Source organism: Saccoglossus kowalevskii, chromosome 1 (genome assembly GCF_978046115.1).
Source record: "Saccoglossus kowalevskii chromosome 1, keSacKowa6.1, whole genome shotgun sequence".
In the NCBI taxonomy this organism is placed as follows: Eukaryota; Metazoa; Hemichordata; class Enteropneusta; family Harrimaniidae; genus Saccoglossus; species Saccoglossus kowalevskii.
Genome location: NC_140641.1, coordinates 33,589,618 through 33,607,609, shown reverse-complemented (window position 1 = coordinate 33,607,609; position 17,992 = coordinate 33,589,618). Strand labels below are relative to the sequence as shown.

Sequence of the window (17,992 nt, the reverse complement as noted above, 5' to 3'; positions counted from 1 at the left end):
CTCTTTCACTATTCTCTGACCCACACATTACACCATTTGCTCAATTTTGGCCTGAGTACATATTTTAACAAGTTTGTAAGCTTAGTGTAGGCTTACCTATAGCACTAATGTCACAGTTTTGGTACTGGTGCAACATTATAATGCATTTACTACTACTTTAAATAATTTTTCGTTGGTTGCAGATCTTGATCAATTGTTTTGAAAACATGAGAAGAAAAAAATTATGCTGTTTTATTTTGTGGAAGGTGGAAAAATTTGATTTTGTGACACCATTCGTAGTGCCGCATACTTATGCCTTTGGTGGGCCATTTGTAGTGCTTCATAGGTCAACTGTATTGTGACATGAATTTAAATTAATAATTAGTCTTAAAAATGAACTGGGTCATGGTGCGCGAATTAGTAGAGATCATAAATTTACTGAGTTTATGGTATACTATGTTCTCTCTGTTGAGATGTTGCAAAATAAGTTGATGTAGTTGGCTGAGAAAAACATTATAAACTGTAATAAAAGTAGCCACAATGACTAAAGCTAATTTAACCGTAGTGAAAAAAACAGCATTGGTATATCCAGTGAGCGAGTCCAAGTGATTGTTTGCAGTGTGCAGATTCACCCTCACTGACTTGAGTGGCAAGATGGTCTGCTTAACTGACTAGGGTGTATGTGGCAGGGACTATGTCATTAACAAAAAGTTACACTATTAGAATTCACATTCAATTTCATAATAGATTACTGCAAAGTTTGTTCAATGGTAAGGTTACTCAGGATTTAGACAACTATTCTGCCTTCTTATCTAGGATCTTGTTACTCTAGTATCTCTCTAGTGGTCTACATACTTCTTATTTGAAATAAGTCGGGTATTGCCGTAAATGTAATTGAGCATGAAGCATGCAGTTGATTTGAAAGGTCTGAGGCAACAAAATAATAAAATTGTTGTTTCTGGCGCTGACACTGATACCGAACACCTATGACTTTGCAGTAGACCAAATTGTTTGGTATTCTAGTCAGGTCTTGCTAACTGGGAACTTTCAAAATTGTGTTATTGGTATGCTAAGTTAGCGTACTACCATGACTGTAAATTAAAACACAATTCTTTTTTGTTTAGGATGTATTTAGTATGATAACCTTTATATTTATTAAATAGTTGTCTCCCACAAATAATTCATTTCTCAGTAGTGAATTCAGTTCTTTATTTGAGATGATACACTATCAATTATAGAATAATTGTATACAATAATTTTTGGTTGGTGCATGCTCAAAGAATTAAGATACCCGTCTAAGAGAGCCAAAAACTTTAACAGTATTTGTATTTTGTGTTTTGCTGGTATAAATCTCAACTGCAATGGCCCCACTTCTATTAGAAACAAGCTTAAACCAATTATTCATTGTATGCACAACTGTTAAAATATGACATATTTTTTTAGAAGATACATTTGTTTCATTTGCACATGAGCTACTAATAGAGCAAATATGCTTTTTGTCTTGATGGGATTTTTCGTTTTTCCATACACATGAATTGAAAAACTATAATGTGCTAAGTTATCAGTACCACGGTTAAATTATTTTTGTTTTTAATAACAAGTTGTATGAAAATATAAGTGTGTATAATAAGAATACATCATTGTGATATTTATTCAAAATATTTCGACTACAGACTAATTATTCAAACCATATTACATTCAGTGAACATGTGGTACACAGATTCGGTTGACAAATGATTTGAAATAGGCAGGAGTTTACATAAGTAGTCCTCTGGTTGTTTTAATACTTGCAGGATCCACTATTGTAAGCCTAAACTAACTACTTAAAAACTATCTGAACTCTAAATTCCATGTATTCCCACAGGTGAGTCTTGTGTATTCAGCCAACAGATGTTAAAAGTAATCAAAGTTTTGCTGAAATAACATAACATAACATCTTGTAAATTACATCTTGTAAATTAAGTGAAATACTACAGGTTTGTCTGTTTTATAAACTGGATTTACAGCAAGTTGCTTTGCTTATTTGGCTATCGGGCCATCATTAGTTTGTGTGGTACATTGCTTTGTATTTTGTACACCTGTATCACTGGATCAAACTACTCTACATAAACTGACCCATGTAAAGGACCTTTCCTTAGTGATCTTATTTCTTTGACATTTCCAACTTTATTTACAGTAACTTAGCACAACAACTGTCTTGTATTCATGTGGTCTGTCACCATCTCAACTATAGCATAGTGTAATATTTCTGTTTTATTGTGCTGTTCTTTGGTGGCCACTTCAGTCTCGTATAAATGACCACCTTTGTTGATCATATAGTCCAGCATGTATAATGTGACCTTTGTGTGACCACTGAACTCCCAGTGGATGGTCACTCTGGTCTATCATTGTAAAGTGCATTTTCACATGTTAAATCGTATGATTTACAGTTGCATTGAAGTAATTTGCTTGTTTTTGAGAGCCAATCTTGTTGGCCAGTTTACTGTATGATAGAAAATCGTTAGTTGTGACAATAACCTGCTTGTTGCGAGATACAATGGCTATTGCAAGTGGATAAATTATGTACTGTTATTTTCCTATGCAAATATATGAATGCTTCAAAAACCAGGCCACTGAAAATGTTTTTGTTTTAAATGAAGCTAACTTAGATGAGAATCTTGAAACTAAGCAGCAGCAAATAAAATGTACGGTAAAAAACTTTGATCCCTGAGATCATGTGACATCATCTACACTGTTTATTATTCTGTATAATTTTGATTTGTATAAAACTTGTTTACTTTTGCCGTTAGATTCAGCTGAACAAGATATACTTAGAATATACTCATGGGCTCAACAATTTCAGGCAAATTTAACAAATCTGAGAAAATTAAGCTTATAGTGCTTTGTTCTTATTTCTTTCTTTTTATATTTGACAGGCATGTACTGGATGCACGCCGAGATGTTACTGTAATGCTACTAAGGGAGATAGGGTAAGATTGAATATTTCAATAAGTTGAAATATAAAAATTTTACTACCTTGTATTCTAAGTGTTGTTTTCAATGTTTCTGGTCATTGCACACAATGTTTAATTTGGTTTTTTTACTACCTTATACTGACCAGAAATATTTTTCTTTTATTTCTGGGCTTTAGAATCTTCATACAAATTGATTTTGATTTGACTACTTAATGCTGCTATAGTTTTCAGGTTATTCTGTTTTGAAGAAGTTTTTTCTTCTCCTTGTTAATATTCAAACTTGCAAATAATTGTTCATCTATCACAGTGATATTTGTTTTTTTCACTTCAGGGTGTGGCAGGTTTCCCAGGACTACAAGGCCCACCAGGATTACCAGGGTTTCCTGGACCAGAAGGACCACAAGGACCAAGGGGTTTCAAGGTGAGTGGTCGGTGATGGCATACATTGTGCCCAAAATAATTTACGAGGAAGGGAATACATTGTTGATTACAGCAGATCCACATCAAAGTGATATTAAACAGATTATTAAATTATTATGTCTACATCACACTCCCACTGATTTGCTTATCCACTTCCTGTTATGCAGACGATGTGAGGAGATCTATAATCCGATTTGATCTCTGACGACACCAACAAGTCAACCATAATAGTACCGCATATATCACGTACTCTCCACTTAGCAGTGTGTTGCCATTCATTTGTACTTTTATATGGCACGTTTCCAGAAATCGTTGCAAGCTGCACGTGCCAATCTCACTTTGTTGAAATAACCTTGTTGGAATCTGAGAGGAATTATAGTTAGTTTCATCTGTTGATTATATGCTACTGAACTGAAGTGAAATTATTGCTATGCTTATAGTGGAATTTTATCATTAGATTTTTTTTATTTATTAGTATTCCCTATGGTATTAATTTTGTTTCTTTCGGTTATTCTGTGCAACTCCACATAATGTATTATTATACCGTACATCTGATAGATCTGTGTGTGTCCTTTAGTTACAGCTAGCCATATAATTTACCGATATCAGCTCTATCCTTAAAATGTTATAGTAGATTTCATGAGAGTCTATAAACATTTACTTGGCAGGAAAGTCTTTTGATATCATGAAATGATTCCATTCATTGTACCCTTGGGTTCTCATTGTCAGTCACAGGGAAGAAAAAAAAACTTGAATACTTTGCACCAGTATCAGAGTAGTAAAACTGTTTGATTGTCAACATTTTGTTATCGCCACACAATCTTTGGGTGCAATACAAGTTTTGCTAATGTAGCTGGAGCAAATGCTGTTTAGCAAACGGTCTCAAAAAGCCACTAGTTTATCAGTGAGTAGGTTGAGCAAGATTTATGATGCAGTTGTTAATACAATGTAAGATCATATAAAAGTGTTTTGATGTTCAACTACTACAGAGCTTCTTATAAATTTGATGTTCTTACCAGGATGTGTGACCTTTTGTTAAGGTCAAGCAATGAATACCATAACCTCTCCTGACACATTGAGCATATCTCTGCTTTCCCATACCAATAATATGATGAATCACTCCAGGGAAGTATGTGTGTTTGGTTGAAACAAACAAAGGAAATCACAGTTTAACAACCCCATAAAACATTAGTTGTTAAATGTGATTGAAAATTACCGATTCTGAATAAAAGATATTTGCCTTGGTACCCAATTTCTGATATATATTCTTAAAGCTTTTTCCAGCCCATGACAACTTGGGGGTTTATAAAATCTGGAATCTCTATAAGAAAGTAAGGAACATAGTGGTGTTTTGATGTGGCGAGATACACTAATACAGGAAGGTTTATAACGAATTCAAATTTATCTTCATTTTTACCATGTAAATAGGGTGAAGAAGGATCACCTGGTTCATCCGGACCTAAAGGACTTCGGGTAAGCTCTTACTTATTCTAGTGTTGGATAACTTGATTCATGAGAATCGAGCGATATCTGTATACATACAGATGATTTAAAACTAGTGGGTGATTTTTGATGCAATTCTTCTTCTCTCTTCAGGGTCGAATGGGGGGTCCTGGTTTTCCTGGTGTCCCAGGTATTCCAGGTATGCCTGGACTTGAAGGACCAGCTGGTGAGCCTGGTATGCCTGGCTGTAATGGCTCAAAGGTAAGTAACCATTTGTGTTCCAAATTCTATTCTGTGTTGTAAGTCTTGTGACGATACAGTTTTCTTTGTTAAACTTTGTGCTACTGCTAGGTCTAACTGTGCATGTGGATTTATAAGAGACCATCCAACACAAAGACCCAAATATGGATATCTACCGAGTACTTCCTTTTTTTACGAGTAAACCAAAGGCTGTGTTTTATTAGCTCTGATGTCAGCGTTTACTGTTAATGAAATAATAATTACTACTAGTAGGTTTTAATAATACACTCGACGAATAAAATAACAATAGAATTTAAATAAAGCCCAGGTAATATGTTTGCAACATCCTTGTATTTTCGACTACTTCTTAAAGATTGTCAGTTGTAGGGGTTTCATGCTCACTACATATGTACTTTGGTTGGTTCAGCCTGAAATTTGTTGACAATATCTTTAATTCTTTAATTTTAGTGAATATTTTCATCATTTTCAGCAAAAAATACTATACGTTTCTGAGTACCACTGTTAGATTTGTTGATTTCATATCAATAACTTCATTTCTCTTGTTTCAGGGAATATTTTTCAACTTTGGGTTATAGACTTATTTCACCTTTTTTAAAAATGACTATCCTGATTGCTCACATATTGTATATGTAGGTGCTTTGGCCAAACCTATATCAAATTTTGTGTTGTCTCTAATTTTAGGAAGTATTTAGGTCATTTCCAGTAAAAAAAGTAATTTATGACATCTTTTTTTGAAAACAACCAGCCCTATTTTTCTTTTATATTTTATATGTTAATTGTTATCTTGGTTTTTAGATTGATTTGATTCTTCTATCAGATTTATTGATTTAGAGTTAATATCTCCAATTTTCTCATTTTAGTGAATACTCTTGTTATCTTGACTGATTATTTGATATTTCTTTCTCATACATATGAACAGAGAAGCAATGTCAGCAGACAGTCTGATTTTTATTGATGTATTTTTTCATAAAATGCCTCATGTTATATAATATATTCCAGGGTGAAGTAGGTTTGCCAGGTTCACCTGGCGGTGGCACTCCGGGTCCTCAGGGTCCTCCTGGTTATCCAGGACTAAAGGTATGTCCTCATTTTCTCTCTCTAAAAACATGCATAACTCTGAATTTTACCATTTGGATCAATCCTGGATGCATTATAGTAGGTGCTTGATTATTATTTGAATTAGTTTTTATACGCTGAATAAATACAGTAACAGTATTAGAGTATGCTTTCATCTGACCCATTCAACATGAAGGGCGCCCTCAACGAGAAATAATAAAAATTTAAATACCAATTGAATATAGAAACACACAGTTCAAGGTCAGGATCATCTAGTACGGTCCTCATCAAGAGTGTTATTGTAACCTTGGATAAAAAAGAAATTATACAGCTCCAGATTAAATAAATTAAATTTTAGAGTAAAAAATGTAATGCCTAAGTTGGATCAGAATGTCGGGGTCTATATATTATGTTTTGGTCAATCATTGTTTTAAATCCACCTCTAAGAAATGTATGTATTTTACTCAGGCACGGGCAGAGGATATGGTGGTTACCAGTGTCTGTCCTGCAGTCCAATCGTCCGTACAAAGTCATATTAGGAGCACTATTGCAGAGACATTCACACAGTTCTATACAATAATAAAAATAATTTTATTGCATCCTTAGAAATACAATGTTTATATCAGTTAATAGCAATAAAGATTAGTTGTGATAACTACTACTACAAAAAGAAAGTTAGTTGTTAATGGGATGAAGCAAGTGTTACATATAAAATGGCATTTTAATTTCTTGATTGAAATGAGTTATGAATGTAGTTGCCAATCTTTTTTATTATTATCATCTTTTGAAGTCATCAAGAAATTAAATTTCTGGAGATCATCCTGTGTTTCTTGTGGAGATGTAATGTCTTGTATGTATATTGAAGACATTGCACACTAGATCTGATCAACATATTTGATAATAATATATTATAAAAATGCATAGCTACCATATCTGGAACACCATTGTTAATAGAGCTACTTAACCAATTCTTTTGAAAAAGAATATGTTGAGGTATCTGCTATCTCTGATGCCTTTCTTGTTAGTTTACGTTTGATACAAAGCACACACCTATCACAATAATATGTTGATTGTTTCAGGGTGAGCCTGGTGATACAGCACCAATGCAAAAAGGCATCAAAGGAGAACCAGGTCTACCAGGCTTTAATGGAATCCCAGTAAGTTAATCTCAATGTATACTTTACCATACCAAAAATGTCTTCTTTGATTTCACCATGCAATTTCTCACTCTCTACATGTGTACATTATATCTGAAGTACTATGAACTTGTGTACACTATTTTTAGGGGCCGCCAGGATTAAATGGTTTAAATGGTCCTAAAGGCGACAAAGGCGACGATGGAATGAAAGTAAGTACACCTAAAAATAAGTAAGGGACAACTTTATTTCCTGGCATTCTCTTAAGCAGAATATCTTTTTTTCTCGTTTGGCAATTTGTAAAATTGTTAGTGACATTCAGACACTGATTTGATATAATAATTTTAAAGTAACCAAATAGAAATTTTGTATTTATCTCATTGGTAACACTTTCTTTGTTTAGTTGTAATCTAGATACAGTGTATCAACATAAAGTGTGAACTGTCTTGATTGCATTGTTAAACAAACAATCTGAAACCCTGTACTGTCTTTTGCAAATTTCTTTTTTACAAATCTGGTGACTGTAAAACATCACAGTATGTAAGAACAGATATACAAAGCTTAGACAGTTCCTTTCTCTCACTACTTTTTACTCTGAGTGGCATAATTATTTTTCGGTTTCTTCTGTTTTCACCAGGGAGAAAATGGTTTCCCAGGGCAACCTGGTACGAAAGGTGAAATGGGTATTGACTTCCAAGGTCCACCAGGTGCAAAGGTAAGTTGAGGAGATGACCAGGTAGGTCAGACTTTGCAAAACACAGCTGTGGACTAGTCTGTTAAAATTGTTATATTTGAAGAAGCATTTGTTGCAATTTGCTGCATAATAAACACCAAAAAATACATGACTTCGTATACAGGAGACATTCAAATCCATGTGTACTTTCAAACTTCCCATAACTGTTAAAGAACCAAGGGGACATACCAATCCATGTGTACATTCAAACCCTCCCACAACTGTTCAAGAACCAGGGGACATACCAATCCTTGTGTACATTCAAACTTCCCAGAGTTGTGCAAAGACCAGGGGACATAGCTTAATTATACTAGCCTTAACTCAAATGCATGTGCGTCACTTCACATATCTGTACAGTTGCATTCCTTTAACATCTTGTGGTACCACCTGAAGAATTCTGAAATGTTCTCTTTATACAAAAACTTAATGACATTGATTAATACCGTTAAAGTCCTAATATAAACCGCATACGTAATAGTAACCACACCCCCAATTCCGGCTTCGGGGTTAAAGAGTTCTTAACAAAAATTGAAAACTTGAAAAGTACCTATTACTAACCGCACCCCCAATTCAACAAGACCGTGACTGACTTCATTGTTTCAACCAGCTGTTCCAAAACGGCATTGTTCCTAATCCTATTCATTTGTTTCGACAACATGCCTAAAAATATTCACACCTATTTATTGTTCAGCGGTGATAAGATGTCAGACAGACAATGAAACTGCTTTTGTTCTGGCGGCGACCTCTGTCAATACTCTTTCTGAATACGTCTGTGTTTCGTAAGTTTTAGACAATGAGCTTTTATCACCATAAAAGTATTAAACTGAGCATTGAAGAATAATTTATCTTTCGAAAACAAATAATTTCTTGATTTAAAAAAAAAATCATGCCGTTTTCCCATGGAAATCAAAGGCAAAAGATTGCACTACATTATCGGTAAATCTCTTCCGTGTTGCGTTCACCATGAGGTCGCTGAACTGTCATTAACATATTTAAATGAGCTATGTAATTTAGACACGTGGGCACCATCTAGCATTTTGATTGGTTAATTAGCGACTTGACCTATCCGGTCAATGATACGTCACGTGAGCATTCAAAAACATGGCAGATATCGTATCGGCTGTTTACATGTGACTGAAATCATTCGCTTACGGGGAAACAAAGTTGAATTTTACTTGCATTTTATAACAATTCAACGAATTTATTTTTCGTGCGTTATTGTAATCACTACTAAATAATAATCACCAATATCAACACTTCAAAAACAAGTAAGTTATTCACTTGTGACCCGCAGCATGGCCGGATCGAACTACCGTTGTGTGATCATTTGCTACTAAGCAGTGCATTCGTGTTTTTATTTGAAACTTCTGTTAGAATATACTTTTCGTTACCAAGAAAATTAAAAAAATAAATGCATATTACATTAAAAATACTGAGTATTTTTTGTATCATGTGGAATTATTTTTTGATTGACTGTAATTTTTCAACATTTCGTAACGCCTATTTTAGAACCAAAATAAGGCCTTTCACTCTTCCCCGACGCCTATTCAAGAGATTGTACGGTGTATTGTTTGTTTTGTGCATGTGTTGTGGACAAAAAATGACCACGCCCATTTAGTGATTGCAATATGTACGTAATAGAAACCGCACCCCGAACTTGAGCTTTTGATCCCAATTTTTAAATTGATACATTGTAATATAAACCGCGGTTTATAATAGGACTTTAACGGTACTATCTAATTCTCAATTAATTCTATTTGGAAGAGTCACAGAGACTCATTAACAATATTAGGAAGGGAAGCCTAGACTCAATAACCATATTTGGAAGAGAAGTCTAGACTCAATAAACATATTTGGAAGGGAAGCCTAGACTCAATAAACATATTTGAATGAGTAGCCTAGACCCAATAAACATATTTGGAAGGGAAGCCTAGACTCAATAAACATATTTGAATGAGTAGCCTAGACCCAATAAACGTATTTGAAAGAGTAGCCTAGACTCAATAAACATATTTGGAAGAGAAGCCTAGAATCAATAAGCATATTTGAAAGAGTAGCCTAGACTCAATAACCATATTTGGAAGAGAAGCCTAGAATCAATAAGCATATTTGGAAAAGAAGCCTAGAATCAATAAGCATATTTGAAAGAGAAGCCTAGACTCCATAAACATATTTGGAAGAGTAGCCTAGACTCAATAACCATATTTGAAAGAGAAGCCTAGACTCAATAAGCATATTTGAAAGAGTAGCCTAGACTCCATAAACATATTTGGAAGAGTAGCCTAGACTCCATAAACATATTTGGAAGAGTAGCCTAGACTCAATAACTATATTTGAGAGAGAAGCCTAGACTCAATAAGCATATTTGAAAGAGAAGCCTAGACTCCATAAACATATTTGAAAAAGAAGCCTAAACTCAATAACCATATTTGAAACTGTATTTGTGAACTAGCTTTAACTTTATTAGCTCCGCTGTCAACTTTCTCGAGCATAGCTTATATGAGTGATGGTCTGTAATTGTCAGCATCAACTTTTTACTTTTTGACTTCTTCTTGAAAACTACAACCCTGGTTTCTTTGAAACTTGGTATATATTTAGTCCTCACTTAGATTTGTTCAATTCATTGGTATATCTTGAATTCTCTAATTTTGATGAATATTTTTGTCATTTTTGGTAAAAAGTGATATTTTTGATTACTTTAATATTATTTATATAGGTACTACAGGTGGACCTCTCGCAGATTTGTTCATTTTGTGATGATATCTTCAATTTTTCAATTGAACATTGCTAACAGCGGAGGTTGCTTGTTTAAAAGCTTGAGCCTTTTAATTTTTATTTTAAAAATTATAGCCCTTACTCGATAAGCTTTGTTGAAAATTAGTCATATGCTTATTACCATATAAAAGTGGGTATTTTTACTCTGTAATTATGTTTGGAAAAGTTGGCTGGACTTTATTATTATTTATTATTTGAAAGAGTAGCCAAGACTGTATAACAATATTTGGAAGAGGAGCCTAGACTAGTGTAACCATATTTGAAAAAGTCACTTGCACTTTATAAGCATATTGTAAAGAACTATTTTTTTTTACTGTCTCATTCTCATTTTTATAGATCTGGCTAACATATTTATTTGACTTATTATTTGACTTCACGTATACTGTATTTGCCTCATTAAAGGCACATATTAACACATTTGTACACTGAATCATCAAAATGTTATTTACTTTGACCATACAAACACCTAATAATGTAATTTACATAATTATATGCACTACTAATGGAGCAAATACAGTTATATCACTCATGTGTCATCTAATCTAATCTAATCTTGATAGAATTAAGACTACCGTACATTTTAATGTTGCTATAAATTGCTTGTAATGCATCACCTTAAATGCTTGTAATGTTTTATAGGGAGACACAGGTCCCCCTGGTCTACCAGGCATTTTTTCACCAAGTCAATCCTTTATTGGCCCATCTGATGTCATTCTGGTTTCAGTAAGTATATATAGTCCTTTTTTTTTTAACTTATTTAATACTATTATTATTGTTCCAGGGAGAACGTGGTCCACCCGGACCACCAGGAGATTCAAGACAACCTCATATAGAACCTAATTCTACATACAACGTTAAAGTAAATATTACAATGGATTTCTTCCGTTCTGCCTTGTGTAATGACTGCTCTGATGGTGTGATGGTTGCAGTTTGCTTATGCTATGCTAATTCATTGAGTTTGCAATATTGGGGTATACTCTGACTTCATCTGCAAATTCTGAAAGATCATTGATTATTGATTGTCTGTGTCTGCTCTCTATCATCTTATTGATTATCATGTGGTTTTCTGAAGTCAATCTTTGTAAATCATTTGAAAAGCATCTATTAAAATTATTACACAGATGGAGTCAGACATACCTGTAGATCTTTAATGCTATACCCCTCTTTTTCTTACAATTGCTTATTGTGTAAAATGCATTCTGTTTGCTATTGTGCATGCTTTGGTTTTAGTATTCTAATAATCGTATGTAGTATACACTTTTTCACACTATTTTTCATCCTATGGTATTTGGTATACTACGATTTTCATCCCTTTGTATCTGGTATATTCTATTCCATTGTATCTGGTATATTCCATCTTCCATTCCATTGTATCTGGTATATTCTATTCCATTGTATCTGGTATATTCCATTTTCCATTCCATTGTATCTGGTATATTCTATTCCATTGTATCTGGTATATTCCATCTTCCATTCCATTGTATCTGGTATATTCCATTTTCCATTCCATTGTATCTGGTATATTCCATTTTCCATTCCATTGTATCTGGTATATTCAATTTTCCATTCCATTATATCTGGTATATTCCATTTTCCATTGCATCTGGTATATTCCAGTTTTCATCCCTTTGTATCTGGTATATTCTATTCCATTGTATCTGGTATATTCCATCTTCCATTCCATTGTATCTGGTATATTCCAGTTTTCATCCCTTTGTATCTGGTATAATCCAGTTTTCATTCCATTGTATCTGGTATATTCCATTTTCCATTCCATTGTATCTGGTATATTCCATTTTCCATTCCATTGTATCTGGTATATTCCATTTTCCATTCTATTGTATCTGGTATATTCCTTTTTCCATCCCATTGTATCTGGTATATTCCATTGTCCATTCCATTATATCTGGTATATTCCTTTTTCCATTTCATTATATTTTCTATTCCATTATATCTGGTATATGACCATTTTCATCCCATTATATCTGGTATACTACAGTTTCGGTCCCATTGAATCTTATATATTCCAGTTTTGATCCCATTTTATCTTATATATTCTAGTTTTGATCCCATTTTATCTTGTATATTAGTATATAATTTCCATCCCACCTTGTATAGCCATGGTGATCTAGTTAACGCATCACTAATCTTGTAGTCTAGTTCTTTTAATATTGCTCTGATGCATTTTACTTATGCAGTAACTATTTAGTTTTAGTTTTCTTGATGAAAAAAGTTTTCTTATATAATAGTATGATATTCCTATGAAATTTTGCTATGCATCCCATATAATCACAAATATAGTACAAATCATACATGTTAACCATTTTACACTGCAATACTTTCAGGGAGCCATGGGAGAGCCAGGTGATAAGGTAAGTTAATGAAATAGTCTTTCTCATCTTTGATCATTCAGCAAAATATTAAATATGGTAGTCAGTGATAACCTGGTGTTTTAGTTCTCATTCCGTCTTCATTCATAGAAGTCTATTTTTCTTACATATTTTATTTTATTTGAATTGTTTAGCTAAAGTTGGTTAAAGTTTGGCTGACTGACATCCATATTTGTGTGAACAAATCATGTCTTTTATTTTGCTACTACATTCTTCTCAACCGCTGAATATAATCCAAGCTTTTGTGAATTTTGTTTCTAGGGTGATAAAGGATTCCCAGGAATGATTGGAATGAAAGGTTCAATGGGATCTAAAGTAAGTATTATATAAACTGAATATCATGATATCATCCACAAATTGGGATTGCTTTTCTATTTAATGCTGTATAATATGTTTTGTTTTCTAGGGTTCACCAGGATTCAAAGGTTCGATTGGTAAAAAAGGAGAACAGGGCCCAATTGGTCCTCCGGTATGTAATTTCACAACTACTGCAGTGTGGTCTTAATAGAAAAAATTAATCTATTAATATGATGTGGAAATTGTTTTTTTGTTAGCCAAGATTTTGTTTAGCTGAGTTTTAATATAACTGTTAAAACAAATTTGTATTGTCAGGGTAAAAGAGGTAAAGATGGTCCTGCTGGTCGTTTTGGTTCGCCAGGTGAAAAAGGGCAACCTGGAATCCCAGGTTTGCCTGGTTCTCCTGGTTTATCGGTGAGTCTCGTTCAATAGTTATTATAGCATTGCGTGTTTGCCAGTTTGTGATTACAATTACTTAAGTGTATGGTTTTTTTTGGACATTATAATTTCATTACATTATATTGTTATCCTCCTCAATCCATTGCTCAGTCAAAATACTACTGAGTTATATTGTCTTTTCCATTCATAGATTCTCTGAACTCTATTTGTGCTACAAACCTGGCTATAGAACACTAGTTTGTTAGCACTTGAGTAATGGGGAAAGTGGTCAGCATGTTCACCTCTCACCAGAACGGTTGTGGGGTCTATTTCCAGAGCTGTTTGTTTATAGTATGAATCAGTGGGCAGTCTGCCATCCAGACAAAGTGATAGTGAAATATTATTTTTTTTAAAAATAATGATTAGTTAAATATGTAACAATGCTTTTCATACAGGGTCCAAAAGGCGACACTGGTCCAAGAGGAAGAAATGGTTTACAGGGACCACCAGTAAGTTACAGTCATTCCAAGAGATTATGTTTATTTCACAAATTAGCCATCCAATATTCAATATGCATTTACATCCATTGACAGTAAACAACGATATTATGCATATGGCACCAAAAACAATACCGTACTTCCCCGAGTATAAGCCTACCCCTCCGTTTTTGGACATTTAACGAGTTGAGGGCATCCCCGAGTATAAGCCTAGGGTGTTTTTACCGGGCGTCAACTACATTTATTAAAATATACATGTAAAAAGTGTATTTCATTGCAAAAAAATTATGATTGGTACGGTAGTTTGGTTCCAGTTTTTAAGAGAAAACTTGCATTAATTACAGAGTGCACGGTGGGTGAACGTACGTGACGGAACATAGTTCGCACGTTTTCTATTTTGTTATTTAGTCGTGAAACCTGGTCACTGATCATCATTTTCATTTTCCGAAAATAATCTTGTCTATTGAGACTATCGTGAATGGAGTGTGATCGACTCAACTTGTTGGCGGCCGTGAAAGGTGTGAATACTTCCCTCACCCTCAGTTTTACCTTACCAAAATTGTGAATCAACAACTTTTAGGAAAAAACCACCGTTTTTTGTCGAAAACAGATCACATTTTAACATCGCGGTAATTCACTTCCGCATTGCGTTGAGAAAAATACTTTGTCAATAATCAAAAAACTTTGACTGTATGACACAGCATTTTTATTGGTTAACAAAAGACGTGACCTGTAGGTCAAAGGAAGTTGTTCAGGTCAAATTATGATGAAACCATGGCGGAAATAGCTTTGTATCGAGAGTTTGCGTACGATCTTGCCTTCAACCGTTTACCCACAGACCCGACCCATTTTTGTACCGTAAATTCAGACGGTATGTAAATCGTATTGTAATAAAATGTTTGTATTTTTATGAACATGTTTGTTTCTTCATTGTAAAAAGTGTTGTTGAAATCAATGACGACTCGTTTCGTTTTTTTCCTCAAAAAAGACGTAATATTCTTCTATGACCGGCGATGTGAACGGAAAATGTAATTTGGATAATGTTTCGAGGTTGAGAAGATGGTTACAGTTTTAAACGCACCAAAAATTTATTTTTTCTGAGGTGGTCCTCGAGTATAAGCCCACCCCTTATTTTTCCCGATTTTACATGTTCAGACCCCTGGGCTTATACTCAGGGAAGTACGGTAGAATTTGTTTGTTCGTCATTAAAACGTTTTTGAATGTCCAAGTGATTTTAAAAATGCAAATCATTTTTATGTTGCATTTGAACATTTTCTGCAGTAACAATGTAGCATGCGACTGAAATGGAATCACATCACATCACAACACTCGGGCAGTGCAAGATCCCATTAACCTTTGCTATGCAACATTTGATACGACTATCAAACTGCCTTAGTGAAAACTTTGCAATATTCACCTCATATTTATTACTATAAACACTCCAAAATTTTGACCACTTTTAAATAATTGCCTTTGGAAAATTGTCGAGTTTTTAGAATACAAAAATAGCGATAAATTTTCGGCCAGTTGAATTTTTTAGAGTGGGAAATCAACAAATATAACAGTTGGATTATATACAGTTGCAGAAATAGAAAAGTTATAGAAAGTCATGTCTCTAAACAAATTTTTTGAATAAAAATAAGTGATAAATTTTGGAGAATTTGGTTGAATTTTTAGAGTGGGTGACATTTTTTTACGGTATACTTAATTTATATTTTTGACTCAACAAAACTAACAAAATAGCCGTAAATGTGATATGTTGTCTATTGTTTGTTTGTTATTTCAACAATGTAATATAATTTTATTTTTACTTATAGGGTGATCCTGGTAATGGTGATGGTATTGGTGATCCTGGTCCACCTGGTCCTCAAGGACGAGATGGCGAACCAGGTCGTCCAGGCTTACCTGGTATGAAAGGTTTTCAAGGTCAGTCCAATGTGGTTTTTTCAGTTACCATTCTAATGAAAACAGGAACTTGTGGATTGACCTCTGCGTGTCCATCTGTGTGTTTGCACCTGTGTTGCATATGCCTGGTCCAATCACATTCAAACTTTACACGTACATCATACTACTTGTGAGACATGTGCACATATATTCATTTCACAATCTAATTTAAGATGTTTTACTTAAGGTAGAGATGCAGTTTACCTGACAGGTATTTTAATTAGTTAATTAAGCAACCAAGATGACAACAAAACTATATATTTTCAGAAAGCTTATCGTATGAATTTTAAAATGTTGTAAGTATTTTTTATTTATGGACACTGTGGTTTGAAATATGCACAAAAATGTGTTTTTTTTTATCAAAAGTGATTTTTTAATTATGTTATTTTTAATTAGCTTCTAAACCATGCCTCTGTTTCCTGTCAAAATTGGTTTACAGGTACATCTGTTTACTACAAAGAAAGTGCCGTCTTGAAAACTGTCTACCAGTTGTCAATTTTGCTGGGCAGCAGCTCAAATTTCACTAATTCAAGTTTATGCATAAATTAACACCCAGGCTAGTTGTCTGTGCGATTGTTGTAACACTGTTCAACCAAAAACCATGCCCAAATGGCGTTTTGAAGATAAACACATTGTCAATCATTTGTGAAAATTTCAAAAGAAAAGGTCAAAGCGTTTAGGAGCTATTTTATTTTTAAAGTTCTGGGATGTGCACTAAAAAGAAGCTGAGATAATTGCTAATTTGCATATTTTATAGTAAAAATATATGCTGATTTACATCGCCATTGGATTTAACAGAGTTCCACTAATGATTTTAATTTCAAATTTTCACAGAATACAGATGTTCATACAATGCCATCAAAAATAAAAAAAAGTGAAATTTGTCAAAATTTGCAAAATAAACTGCATCTCTACCTTAATTGTATGTCTAGCCGCCATCAATAATTTAATTTTCAACATCTTCTCAGAAACTGCTACTCAGAATGGTTTCAAATTTGGTATTCAAGTACCGTTAAAGTCCTAATATAAACCGCATACGTAATAGTAACCGCACCCCCAATTCCGGCTTCAGGGTTGAAGAGTTCTTAACAAAAATTGAAAACTTGAAAAGTACCTATTACTAACCGCACCCCCAATTCAACAAGACCGAGACTGACTTCATTGTTTCAACCAGCTGGTCCAAAACGGCATCGTTCCTAAACCTATTCATTTGTTTCGACAACGTGCTTAAAAATATTCACACCTATTTATTGTTCAGCGGTGATAGGATGTCAGACACGCAATGAAACTGCTTTTGTTCTGGCGGCAACCTCTGTCAATACTCTTTCTGAATACGTCTGTGTTTCGTAAGTTTTCGACAATAAGCTGTTATCACCGTAAAAGTGTTAAATTCTTCTTCAATGCTCAGTTTATCTTTCGAAAACAAATAATTTCTTGATTTACAAAAAAAATCATGTCGTTTTCCCATGGAAATCAAAGCCAAGACATCGCACTACATTATCGGTAAATCTCTTCCGTGTTCACCCTGAGGTCGCTGAACTTTCATTAACATATTTAAATGAGCTATGTAATTTAGACACGTGGGCACCATCCAGCATTTTGATTGGTTAATTAGCGACATGACCTATTTGGTCAATAAAACGTCACGTGTGCATTCAAAAACATGGCCGATATCGTATCGACAGTTTACATGTGACTGAAATCATTCGTTTACGGCGAAACTACTTGC

At 34.0% G+C, this 17,992-nt stretch overlaps 1 protein-coding gene across 1 annotated transcript in view; it reads left to right on the top strand.

Moving 5' to 3' along the window:
• LOC100368399 (uncharacterized) overlaps positions 1-17,992 on the top strand; it is a 59,782-nt gene that overhangs the window by 9,468 nt on the left and 32,322 nt on the right. The window contains exons 2-16 of the mRNA XM_085500915.1: positions 2,895-2,948; positions 3,265-3,354; positions 4,782-4,826; positions 4,950-5,057; positions 6,057-6,134; positions 7,193-7,270; positions 7,399-7,461; positions 7,887-7,964; positions 11,539-11,616; positions 13,103-13,129; positions 13,409-13,462; positions 13,554-13,616; positions 13,760-13,858; positions 14,278-14,331; positions 16,137-16,245. Coding sequence (XP_085357041.1) covers positions 2,895-2,948; positions 3,265-3,354; positions 4,782-4,826; positions 4,950-5,057; positions 6,057-6,134; positions 7,193-7,270; positions 7,399-7,461; positions 7,887-7,964; positions 11,539-11,616; positions 13,103-13,129; positions 13,409-13,462; positions 13,554-13,616; positions 13,760-13,858; positions 14,278-14,331; positions 16,137-16,245 — 1,078 coding nt within the window. The remainder of the gene's footprint in view (positions 1-2,894; positions 2,949-3,264; positions 3,355-4,781; positions 4,827-4,949; positions 5,058-6,056; positions 6,135-7,192; positions 7,271-7,398; positions 7,462-7,886; positions 7,965-11,538; positions 11,617-13,102; positions 13,130-13,408; positions 13,463-13,553; positions 13,617-13,759; positions 13,859-14,277; positions 14,332-16,136; positions 16,246-17,992) is intronic.